This window comes from Lissotriton helveticus, chromosome 8, assembly GCF_964261635.1.
Source record: "Lissotriton helveticus chromosome 8, aLisHel1.1, whole genome shotgun sequence".
In the NCBI taxonomy this organism is placed as follows: Eukaryota; Metazoa; Chordata; class Amphibia; order Caudata; family Salamandridae; genus Lissotriton; species Lissotriton helveticus.
In genome coordinates, this window is record NC_136069.1 from 262593094 (window position 1) to 262606717 (window position 13624).

Here is a 13624-nt window from a genome sequence, read left to right on the forward strand (position 1 = left end):
CCTTCAGCCTGGAATGACTCCTGGTGGCCGACAACACTAGGAACAGCCCAGACACCCACCGACCACGCACGAAACTTAGGGGTGATCCTCAACTCCACCCTCTCCATGACTAAGCAGGTCAATGCCGTCTCTTCATCCTGCTTCAACACCCTCCGAATGCTCCGCAGGATCTTCAAGTGGCCCTCGTCACCAGCAGGCTGGACTACGGAAACGCCCTCTGCGCAGGAACGTCGGCGAAGCTCCTGAGATGACTGCAACTCATCCAGAACACATCGGCATATCTGATCCTCAGCATCTCCTGCCGCAGCCACATCTCACCCGGCCTGAGAGACCTGCACTGGCTCCCCATCAACAAGAGGATAACCTTCAAGCTCCTCACCATGCACACAAAGCTCTCCACAACACCGGCCCAAGATACCTCAACAGACGACTCAGCTTCTACACCCCCACCCGCAAGCTCTGCTCCACCGGCCTCTCCCTCTCCACAGTCCCCCGCATCCGAAGAACGACCGCATGCAACAGATCTTTCTCCCACCTCGCTGCCAAGACCTGGAACACCCTGCCCACCACCCTACGGCAGACCCAAGACCTACTGGCCTTCAGAAGACTCCTTAAGACCTGGCTCTTCGATCAGTAGCAGCACCACCCCCCCAGCGCCTTTAGACCCTCACGGGTATGTGGTGCGCTCTACAAGTGTATTGATTTATTGATTGATTGAATGCAGAGAACGGACCCAATGATGGTAAGAGGTGAAGTGCGGGGGTTGAGCTGCAATGCGGCAGACGTCGCATTGCTCACCCTGCTATGAACATCAGCTATTGACCGCGCCCCATAACACAAACGGCGTATCTATTCAATGAATCGTTCTGCACCCTAGAATACTGGACTACAATAAGTTAACGGGCACTTACACTGACTCCAGAAGCACACGGCCGCCTCAAAATCCTTACACCTAACGGCCTGAGAATGTGTGGTGGACTGTGCCACTTTACATAATTTGCCACTAATAACCATGACCTATGTATTCACTTTGCGCTAAACTGGAACATTGTAGAGATCTGGACCTGGGGCCTGAATCCTAGTCTCCATACACAGCGTGCACTGTCGATCTCGAGTGGGGGCTATTTCCAGACAGCTTATTGCACATCTCTCATGATCTACAATGGGCCGCACTGACCCTAAACAGCGGAAGCTAAACTTTGAGGGTGGGAAGACCCCTGGTGTGAGGAGACTGATGGCGCCACCGACCCAGAGCAGAGTCAGCTTAAAGGCGCGGCTGCCTTCATGGCCGAACTCAGAGCTGGATTCCAATCCATCGATGCCCAATTGGACACTCTTGCCAGTCGACTTGATGATATTAATGGCCGATTAGAGGCACAGGACACCCGGATTGAAAAAACTGATCATCGAATCTCAAATCTGGAAGATGCACAACTCTCCGTCCTGAAATGAAGAGATAGGATGGAAGGCCTACTCAAACAACTCGCTATGAAAGCGGAGGATTTAGAGGCGCGTTCGGGCAGAAATGACCTACGCGTCGCTGGTATTGCAGAAACCACAAACACGGGTCCTATGTCCAGATTCATTGAATCTGTCCTGGTGGAGTTATTTGGTAGGGAGTCCTTCTCTGCCCCTTTGCTGTGGGACGGGCACACCGATCACTGACCCACTCTGCCACCTGGAGCGTCCCCTAGGATAATGATCACTAAACTTACCAATTATAATGACGGGATGCTGCGCTCCGACTGTCCAGAGAGCGTGGTTCACTCACCTATCACGGCTCAAACATTTAGTTATTTCCAAACTTTATGCCTTTAGTACAAGAAGCCAGCCGCAAATATACCGACGTTAAGTGCTCACTTCAGAAGGCGAATGTCAGATATGCAATGTTATACCCGGCCAGACTTCGTATGCAGATCAGAAACAAATCTCACATCTTTGACACTCCAGATACTGCAGCAAGCGATGCAGTGGCATGAAAAAGATGGAGGACCTGGTCCAGACGCTTGATGCCTTTCGTAATCTGTCATGACACCACACGTGTACAAATAACAAAACTAGAAGAACACACGTGTACAACATTGCATGGGATGGAAAAGCGAAGGTGTATTCATTAACTCCTGAGTGATGGGACTGATAGTTGATTTACACATTACATAAATAGGGCTGCTGTTCTTCCCCTCTATTTAGCGACACGGACCTTAGCTCAAGATAAGAAACCGGGCTGAGTGGGCATATTTCCAGCATTGACTATCCGGAAATAAGATCGCTCAGTTGGGGTGTTGCTACCCCCCTCAGGATAACTTCCTGCACTTTCCTCCCCACCTCCCACCCTTCTTTCCCTCCTTTCCCTTTATTTCTTGTTTCTTTCTTGGGATTCACCGGGTGCCTTGTATCCAATGGGGGTGGGTGGTGCGATTGGGATGGGCTTTAGCATGACTATTATTAGGTTCTCAGTTAGTTTGGAGCACATTATCTTGTTCAGTATGAACGTTTGCAGCTCATTATCATCAGTTTGTAATAACTGGACCGTTAGTGGTTAAGTGACTTCAGATGATTTAAACATTACTGGTTTGCGCCTTAGATGTATATCTTGGAATGTAAGAGGGCTGTTGTGCCCAATAAAGAGCAGGCAGGTGTTGGCATATTTAGCGAGACATTCCATCCAGATCGCCTTTCTCCAGGAGACACATTATGCACCACTCCCTACACATGGGTTTGCAGCAACATCGGGTTAGTATCAGTTCTTTTCCTGTTACAGTACCTATTCGCACAGTGTATGCATTTTAGTACACCGCCCTCTCCCTTTCCAGAACATAGCAGTGGTGACAGACCCAGAAGGCAGTTATATTCTTGTGCAGGGATCTCTTGGGGGGTGCCGGTGCTTTTAACTAACATATACGCTCCAAAGACAACTCAGATTTTTCCCCTGCAATAGCTATGCATATTGACCGATTAAACCCAGACACTATATTATTGAGCGAGGACTTCAACCTCACATTAGACCCTTCTACCGACACTACCGGATCTGGGCGTACTGCAAAGCCACTAGCCACGAAGGGCCTTCGTACACTATTACAGGCAGCATTGCTGGCAGACCCCAGGTGTATTAACTATCCGGAATTTCGTAACTACTCCTTCTATTCAGCCCCTCATTGCACATGGCCCCGAATCGACAATTGGTATCTCACAACACATTTTCTCCTGGAGGTATGAAAGGTTGAATACCTATCCCACACTATATCTGATCATTCCCCAGTACTGCTGGAGATGGTTTTCCCTTCGGTCCCCAAGCAGCGTCCCTTATGGAGATTTCCTGCAAATGCTCTGCTTGATCTAGTATTTCGCAGTTTAGTGGGAGACGCTATTAAATAATTCTTTGTATTGAATGAAGTAACCATAGAACCACAGCTTGTACTTTGGGATGCTTTTAAGGCTTTCATTAGGGGAGTCAGCATCTCGAAGCATGCCGGAGTGTTGCTCTCCATACGGGGGAAATTGGAACAAAATCAAGCGGAAACTAAAAGATATTGATGCTGCCATGCAGGGTACCCCGTCACAAGCAATGCTCTGTGATCATTCTGGTTTCATGGCTGAATTCCCTGACGCTGCTGTCCGAGAAGTTAAATATCTTCGGAAATATGCTAAGGCGTGAGTGTACGGGGAGGAAGAGAGACCCAGCAGGACACTTGCTCGCCTCCTCGGACCACAGGACCAATCGACATTTATTACTCAATTAGATACTGACGCAGGTGATTCACTAACAAAGGGATCTGACATCACTACGGCTTTTCTTGAATACTATACTCAGTTTTAGCAGACGCGATGCCCACTTGCTTGGTAGGCCCTTAATGATTATTTGCAAGAGATAGCTATGGTGTGGCTTGAGGATGGGCAGCGTGATTTTTAGCCTCCCCGATAGATGTGGAAAAAATTAAACAGGCAGTAAAGGATCTGGCCAGCAGCCATGCCCCGGGCTCCGTCGGCCTCTTTGAAGGCTTTTATAAAGCTTATCAACACAAACTTGCTCCACGCCTCTTGGAGGTATATGATGAGGCACTACAGAGCGGATCACTCTCTCCAACAATGCACGAGGCCATTGTCACGCTATTACTTAAACCAGGCAAGTCGCCACTTAAATGTGAGTCCTATAGGCCACTAGCACTACTTAATCATGACTACAAAATTCTCACCAAAATACTTGCTACTCGACTGGCACTGTTAGTTGATACCATAATATGCCCCTTTCAGGCCAGATTTATTCCAGTTAAATCCACAACATTAAACCTATGTGCAGTTTTTTCAGTGATGAATCAAATGGAACCTACTTTGCCAGCGGCAGAGGTGATGCTTGATGCCGAAAAGGCCTCTGATTCCTTAGAGTGGTCCTTTCTATATGCTGTAATGCAGAAATTGCGTATCCCTGTCGGTTTTTTAAATCAAGTTTGCCTGCTGTATTCTAACCCGATGGCACTGCTGCGAGTAAATGGAATGATCACATCACAGTTCCCTTTAACACGTGGCACCAGACAGGGGTGCTCATTTCACCCCTGCTATTCATAATAGCTATGGATCCGCTTGCCTGTCATATACAGGAACAACATCTACACTGTGGATTGCAGCTACATCCAGGCCCACTCACTGCCTCGTTCTACGCAGATGATGTGATGCTGTTTGTGCGCAACCTGCTGAGAATCTGTCCCCTCTTCTCAGGGAGGTGGTCCGATAAGTAGTGCATTTGGGCCTGGTCATAAACTGGACCAAATCTGAAATATTTCTGTTAACCCCCGCCACTATTCAGGGAGACCTCGAGTTTCCCCTGAGATGGTGCATTGACCCCCCCTAAGTACCTGGGCATCTACTTACATTGTAGCACTCCTGAGGTTATCCGTTAAAATTATGGTCCCGTGATTGACCGACTTGGGACACAAATCGATAAATGGATGAGACTCCCTCTCTTCATTGCTGGTAGGATTGCCATAATAAAAATGGTGGTATTGGCAGGTTTTTTATATCTCTTTGTAAACATCCCCACTACTCTGATGGCGACATTTTTTAATACACTTCGGTCACTTCTGATATGACTGGTCTGGGCGGGTAAACAACTGCGAGTGAAATGGGCAACCCTGACTATGCCATTTGAACGTGGGGGCTTTGGTGTCCCTGACTTTTACCTATACTACTTGGTGGCCCAAGTCCACTTTACCTATTACTGGTACTGGTATCACCCAATAACTCAAACCTGACAGATCACAGATATTTCCTAACTTGTTCTCTAACGTACTGCCTCGAGGTCTGCCATAATGACCTACAGAAATCCAAACAGTGCCTACTACATGTTGGACATGGACCAAGTTGCAGAGGTATCTGCAATACAAGTCCCCATACTCTCCACAATTACCATTAGCAGATAATTCATGGATACCCCCTACCATGGATACGCTCACTAAAAAAACACTTCTTATGCACAGACTTCTCAAAATGGGTGACCGGTTTCACGACTACAGGCCATGTACAACTGTTGAGCTAGCAGCCGTGGAACTGCCCAATACATGGACAATTTTTTACTCAATAGAATTTGCGGTTCCCTACTTGAAGTCATACCAGAATCCTCGTCTGTACCGGATGACTTTCCTCTACTTACACTTGGTATAAACTCACCAGATAGCACTCATCTAGTGTCACGCATATACCACTTACCGCTGTCTCTCCGCCCACTTGTGGGCACTAAAGTGCAAGCATACTGGGAGCAGGACTGTGATATTACTATTACTGACGACATATGGAAATATTGCTGTGCACAGACACACTATGTCTCAAGCAATTATAGACACAAATTACTACATTTTAAATATCTTCATAGAATGTACGTTACTCCAAAACTATTATCCAAAATGAATTCAACAGTGTTGAATGCTTGTATGAGATGTGGAGCTTCAGAGGCAGATTATTCACACCTTGCATGGCATTGTACACCATATAACCCAAGCCGATGACGGCCCTTTTGGGATATGTCAAACCACTTAAAAGAAGCATTAGAAGGTTCTCTGCGATAGCTTTATTGATAGCTAAACAGCAAGTTTAATTGCACTGGGGCAGAGCGCACACACCATCAGTACGGACATGGCTTCGAGACCTCACTTACTGTGATACAATGAGTGATATTTATGCCACACTTCTGCCCATTACTTCACGCCCATGCGATTTTGGGCAACTGCTCTACAAGTCTACTCCATTGACAGCAACTGAGAAGGATACACATGCACATATGTAGAATATAACTATCAAATAGACTGAAAATAGGCACAGACTGAATGGCTCCAGAACAAATATCCACTACGAGAAAACTGAAATATGCAAAAATGTAATGACATCATGATTAATACTGTGACATTACTGTACTGTGATTATTACTAGACTACTTCCTGATTGATGCTCCAATGTAATTTGTTTTTTGTGTTAGATGATAGAGAGTGCTTTACATTTGTCATAATGATACAGCAGGACCTACATTTGCAGTCCAATGCTTTGCACTCCCTGTTTGGTTATAATATTTCTGAAAAATGCTAATAAAAAAAAAAAATAAATAAAAACATGATGCCGGAAGAGAAATACAATAAATTATCTCCATTGCCTCAACTTACACCATCAAAAACTAAAGTGTATATCTGGGTTGCATTGATGCCCATAAAAAGTCATTGTTCATTTGTAGCGACACTGAAACACGAAAACAAAAGTACAAGTGCCCATCCATGTGCTTCAGGGTACAGTGGCAAGTTTCGGTCTGCTCAGTTTCAGTATCACTGCTGATATGGGACTGTGATTTTCAATATGAGTGCTCACCATGAAATAGTGAGTAAATTTTTTTAATTGTTTCATGGTTGAAGAAAGCTTTAGACTATGATAGTAAAGTTACATATTAATGAAGATGTCTGCAGTGTTGCTTAGAGACAAAGGCTAGTTACTTTTCATTTACAAGAAGCTGTTGAAAAATAACTGAATCATTTCTTGAGGATGACATTATTGAGCGTTCAACTTGTCCGACACCATGGGTTTCTCCCATAGTGGTAGTGCACAAAAAGGACACTGAAGTAGCTGTACCCATATGCATTGATATGTGCCAAATAAACAAGACAATTGAACCAGAACGACATCCAGGTCCACACATTGGTGACATGATAATACAATGAAATTAATTAAATAGTGGAAAGGTCTTCTATCACCTTGATTTAAATAAAGGTTATCATTAGTTGGAACTCGAAGAAGATTGCAGGTATATTACTACCTTTTCTACACATGTCGGTCTGTTTCAATATAAGAGACTCAGCTTTGGTGTGTCATCGGCTGCAGACTTTTCCAAGACAACATTCGACATGTCACACAGCCGGTTGTAAAGGCATTCAATTATAGCTATGACATATTGATTTTCAGAGCTTAACAGAAGTAGCATGATAAAGCTCTCATCCAAGTATGTTGTTTACTGACTGATACAGGACACAGATGGGGGTTAGAACCTGATCTTGCCAAAGTGCAAGTCCTGTAAAATGATGATCCCTCATAAGATGTTTCTATGTTACGTTCATTTCTTGGCATGACCAGTTACTGTTCCATATACATATGAGACTTTGCTACCATAAGTTTTCCCTTATGAGAGTTAATGAAGAAAAATGATTCATTCATGTGTTCACAAGAATGTGAGACAACTGAAATGGCCTATATTAATCCAAAGCTTCATACCGAGGTTGTTGTTGATGCTAGCCCAGTTGGGCTAGGCATGATCCTGGCACAGCACAGGGACACACCCATGCTTGAAAGGCATATTGTGGCATATGCCCTTAGAAATTGTCTCAGACAGAACTTGCTTAGTCACAAAATAAGAAAGAATGTTTGGCCATGGTATGGGCTTGTGAAAATGTCCATGTATTCCTGTATGAAGAGCCTTTTATGCTGGTAACTAATCATCAAGCTTTATTGACTATCTTTGGCAATCCAAAAGCCAAGATGCCTCCACACATTGAACTGTGGGGATTACAATCACAAGAGTATGATTATACCATTGTGAATCGTCCATGGAAGGATCAAAACCCTGCTAACTATTTTTCCAGTGAGCTTATACAAGGTCAAGGTACTAAATCCAAGATGGCAGATGCCTACAATAATTTCATTATGAAGTTGAAAACGCGAGCTGCTATATTGTAAGCCCAGGTCATCACTGCCACCAGCCATTAAGGGACATGCTGAAGTTGAAAGATATAATTACACATCAGTCGGGGAACTGACACGCTTGACATCTCACCAGTGATGGTGAGTTCCAAAAGTACAAAACGTTAAAGATGAACTGTCTGCAGGGCAGGACCGGGAACCGAAACCGGTGCTGGCAAACTGCTCGGCCGGCCCCCCTGGAGGGAGGGGAGGTGCAGCCAAGCTGTTTGCGAGGGCCGGTTTTGGCCGATTTTGTTACAGGGGGCCGATTTTGCCAACCCTGATAACAAAAACGGCCCCCCCAGGGGACCAAAAACTGGCCCCCACCCTGGCGGTCCACTTGGGAAACGCTCAGTGCCCGCTACGGCCAGTCCGGCCCTAACTGTCTGTAAATCAGGAAGGAGCTATACTGTGAGGGTCGAGAATCCTAATTCCAGAGAGTTTTAGACAGAAAATAATTGAACTGGCTCATGAAGGACTTTGCATTATTGTTGCCATCAAGAGAGCTGTCCGAGTAGTCTGTTTTACATATTTAGATGAGAGCGTTGAAAAGGAACCCAAGGTCTGTCATCTATTCAGCTGCCTCTCTACAAACATTACTCAACATACTCTTACCATGTCAAAACTCCCTAAGCTTTCATGGGAGAAAGTAGTAATCAATTTCTTTTGTCCACTCGATAATGGACATTATCTGATGTAATTGTGGATGAGTACTCCCATATTCCATTAATAGGGGACATTTCATCCACAATGCGTGAGCGAGTCATTGAGAGACTCAATAGCATTTTCGCAACATGGGGCATTCCAGCCATTTTGAAGTCTGCCAATGGCCTGCCGTGCAGTTGAGAATTCAAGGATTTCCTGGAGCGGCTGAACATAAAGCATCAGAAGAGTACACTATTGTGGGCAAAGGCCAAAGGACTCTTTGAGAGGTTTATGATTACGCTAAAGAAAGCAGTACAGACAACGACTCTTGAGAGGCTCCGTTGAAAAACAGTTTAGAATGCCATCCTACGAGCGTATCATTCAACACCTCACTCAACCATAGGCGACAGTCTTTTTTGGGGCATACTGAATGTACCTGGTGGGCTAGTTGACCTCCAGGGACCCTCAGGATTGAAGAGCAATTAATTCCCCAACTTAAAACGCGCCACAGGGCGTGTTTGCAGACATGTCATCTCAGACCCCACCCCCTTGCTTTACCATTGTGCAACACAGCTCTGTGGCGGTTACTGGAGGTACCTGGTAGGCTACTTTGACTCTAAGGACCCTCAGGATTCAAGGGGACTTAATCTCCCAACTTAAAACGGCCACAGGGCGTGTTTACACAGTGGTGAAGGGAGGGGATGGGACCTGAGGTGACGTGTGCAAATACGCCTTGTGGTGTGTTTTAAGTTGGGGAAACAATTCCCCTTCAATCCTGAGGGCTCCTGGGGGCTAACTAGCCCACAAGGTGCTTCCAGTGAGCGATACTGTGCTGCGTTGCAGAGAGGTGTTCCAGGCGGTGCCTCGTTTTACACTTCTCTGCAACGCAGCTCTGTGGAGATTACTGGAGGTGCCTAGTGGGCTAGTTGGAGCCTAGGGACCCTCAGGATTCAAGGGGACTTAATCTCCCAATTTAAAATGGCCACAGGGCACGTTTACACAGTGGTGAAGGGAAGGGGTGGGCCTGTGGTGACGTGTTCAAACACGCCCTGTGGTGCGTTTTAAGTTAGGGAAATAATTCCCCTTGAATCCTGAGGGCCCCTGGGGGCAAACTAGCCCACCAGGTGCTTCCAGTAAGCACCAATGTGCTGCGTTGCAGAGAGGTGGTCCAGGATGTGCCCCTTTTTACACCTCTCTGCAACGTCGCTTACTGGAGGTACCTAGTGGGCTAGTTTGACCCAAGGGACCCTCAGGATTCAAGGAGACTTAATCTCTCAACTTAAAACGGCCACAGGATGCGTTTACACAGAGGTGAAGGGGGGGGGAGGAGCCTGAGGTGACGTGTGCAAACTCGCCCTGTGGCGCGTTTTAAGTTGGGGAAATAATTCTCCTTCAATCCTGAGGGCCCCTGGGGGCCAACTAGCCCACTAGGTGCTTCCAGTAAGCGCCACTGCACTGCGTTGCAGAGAGGTGGTCCAGGACGTGCCCCTTTTTACACCTCTCTGCAACGGCGCTTACTGTTGATATCTGGTGGGCTACTTGGACCCAAGGGAGACTCAGGATTCAAGGGGACTTTATCCACCAAATTAAAACGGCCACAGGGCGTGCTTGCGCATGTCAGTTCAGCCCCCCTCCCTTCACCATTGTGTAAACGCACCCAGTGGCGCATTTTAAGAGGTAGTTTCAATCCCCCTGCCCTATTATGTACTAGGGTCTTACAGAGGAGGCCATGGTAATCACCGGGGTACCCCAACGCATAGTGTTCCCTAGTATATGCAGGTGTTTTAACTGTATTCTAAGTGTCTTTTAGTATAGCACCGGCTCTAGGACTAGTTAGTCAAAATCAGTTAACATCAGTACCCATCTGAAAAAGCTGAGGGTACAGGATAATTTTGCAACAAGGCCTCTTTCTGCTTCTCTGTTTGTTCTTTCTGCACATCTTCCTTCTTCCTGCACTTTTCTTCGTCTTTGAGGACTTCAGTTGCTTCTTTCTGCATTTCTTTTTCTTTGTTCTGTGTGTTTTCTTCTTTCTTCACATGTCCTACCTTTGTAGACATAGATTTCAGGCATGTTATAGTTAGAAATTAGCATTTAAAAAACCTTTGAAATTTAATGAAAGAACCATAGGTTTCAGGGGCATTATAGTTAGTCGGACATTTCACTCGCACAAACCATTGAAATTCCCCCGTTATAGTTAGTTCAGCTAACTATAACTCACGCGCCCGCAATGTACTGCTGATGACATCGCATATTACATCCCTCATGACATGGTCAGTGACATCACTCATGACTTCACTGATGACATATCAAATGATGTCACTGATGACATCATCCTTGTTATCGAGTGGCAGACCTCCTCTCACCCTAATATAACCTTTGATACACACACTCAAAAATAGAAACTAACATTTTCAAAACAATGGACATACCAATACCACTTACAACACACCTATTTAGTAATTCCAAGATCTACACACACATCCATTCATTCACCAACAGTCCTATACAGTCACTCATACATGTACACACTCATCATATGTACTCATACACCTATACATCCTGTTACACAATGACCCTCATCCATAGAGTTCTCACACACATAGTCACACATTTAAACAAAGTATCAAACATCCAATAAATTGCATATACAGTTATACACACACCACCGCACTTACTGCTACAAAAACTTACACATACTTACTCTCTTAAGCAATCACTTATAGAAACACATACTAATTTATACAGGAACTCTTCCAATCTCTCACTCTCACATATACTCACTTATATACACCAATACTCACATATACTAGTTTAAAACGTATGTAGTTACTCATAAAGACACTATTGAGATAGTCATTCATTCACTAACACACCCATACACACACTCATCCACCCATACAGTCCTGCACACATGCTGTCTTCAACATATACAAGCAGTGAGTCACTCATTCATGCATCTATGCACTACGTAATACCCCCACCGAACTATACGGACACTCATACTGATGCTCAAAAAACCAACTAATAACCTATATAGACACTTATGTAGCTTCACCAACTCATGCAGCCACTTATACACAAAGTGAGAGACTGATACAGATATTTATATATTTAAACATTACTCACTAACCCATTTATTCACTAAGATACACTTAATCAGTCAGTTAGACAATCAATTGTTTTTTAAAAAAGCATCCATTTAGACACTTATATACCCATTTATTCTTCCATAGACCTTGAGATATACATCTATAAAACATAATTCATTTTCAGAAAAATCACACATTCACTGGATGATGCATCAGTGATGTCATCAGTGATGTCATTTGAGATGTCATGAGTGATGTCATGAGTGATGTCACTGACCATGTCATGAGTGATGTAATATGTGACGTCATCAGCAGTGCATTGCGGGTATGCGAGTTATAGTTAGCTGAACTAACTATAATGGGGGAATTTCAATGGTTTTGTACAAGTGAAATATCTAACTAACTATAACACCTCTGAAACCTATAGTTTTTTCATTGATTTCTAAGTTTTTTTTAAAATACTTATTCCTAACTATAACATGCCTGAAACCTATGTTTTTTTCAGTGAATAGCTATATATATACACACATACATATGTATCTGTTGATTTGTAAAAATATATATATTTCATTTAACAGAGGTAGAGATGTAGTGTTTTGCAATACTTTATGACAGAACCCTTTTGTCTCTCAACAGACTCCATAGAGCAGTAACAAAGGTATCAGAGCGCAATGCCATGAACGTTTGTTTTTGAATGTTGAATTTGAAGTTACATATACCAGAATAAAGGTGTGTAATACTAAGGCTTGTGTGTGGAGCAGTAATTGGCTGGTACCCAGGCAGGGAAGACGCTACAGTCATCATTTCAAAATGTAGCCAAAGATACTATTTATCAAAATATGATGGCAGAACAATATGCGCACAAATGCATGTTATTGAACATGAAAGTAATACTAATAGTAGCTGAGCTGCATAGTAAAATTTGTTTCCTTAAGGGGTAGCTGTTTGGCGAATACAGTAGTCATATTAAAGTTGTGTAAAAATATTAATAGACTAGATGTTGTGGTATAAAATACTTAGCGAATGTGCATCCAGATCTCAACATTTTGCTGTATTATTGATTAAATATTCATACAATCAATGTGCCGTAAAAGCTTCAATTGTGTACTTGAATGTTTAGAAATACTTGACTTCCAAGAAATATAAAGTTTAAATCATCATGATCTCAAATTGAGCAAATACCATACACGAAAATGCACATTTATTGCAGAAGATTTGTTTGTGCTTTGACTTGATTTGCTTCTTTCTTACCTTTTGATTTCTTCTCGTAGTAAGCCCTGCCTCTATAGTTTGAGGTATCAGTATAAAGATTCTCTAAGTCTTCTTTCCATGTCTCTGGGTTGACGTGCTTGAGCACCTCCTCCACTGTATCGAATATCGCAATAGTTTGGTCAAGCATCTCAGCGGTGAGCGTGGGATCTGCCACAGATGTTGAGTCATATGATACTCCCTAAGAAGGACACATTCATCATTGTATTTTAACAAAGTATACACTATCATTTCACTTACAAATATAATCTGGAGCAGTTCCATTAATTCAGACAACAGCATCACTTTTGAAAGGTATTTTATAAAAGGGATAAAATACTGCTTGTTTTACATTATAAGGATATTGTGAGTGACCGAGGAGTTTCATATAGAGGATCGAGGATACATGTTGATTACCTTACTAAGTTATGGAACTCCGA

The 13624-nt window shown here is 43.9% G+C and overlaps 1 protein-coding gene across 1 annotated transcript in view; it reads right to left on the bottom strand.

The window, feature by feature from the left end:
- PDGFD (platelet derived growth factor D) overlaps positions 1-13624 on the bottom strand; it is a 968283-nt gene that overhangs the window by 276088 nt on the left and 678571 nt on the right. Inside the window, exon 5 of the mRNA XM_078657021.1 lies at positions 13188-13386. Coding sequence (XP_078513147.1) covers positions 13188-13386 — 199 coding nt within the window. The remainder of the gene's footprint in view (positions 1-13187; positions 13387-13624) is intronic.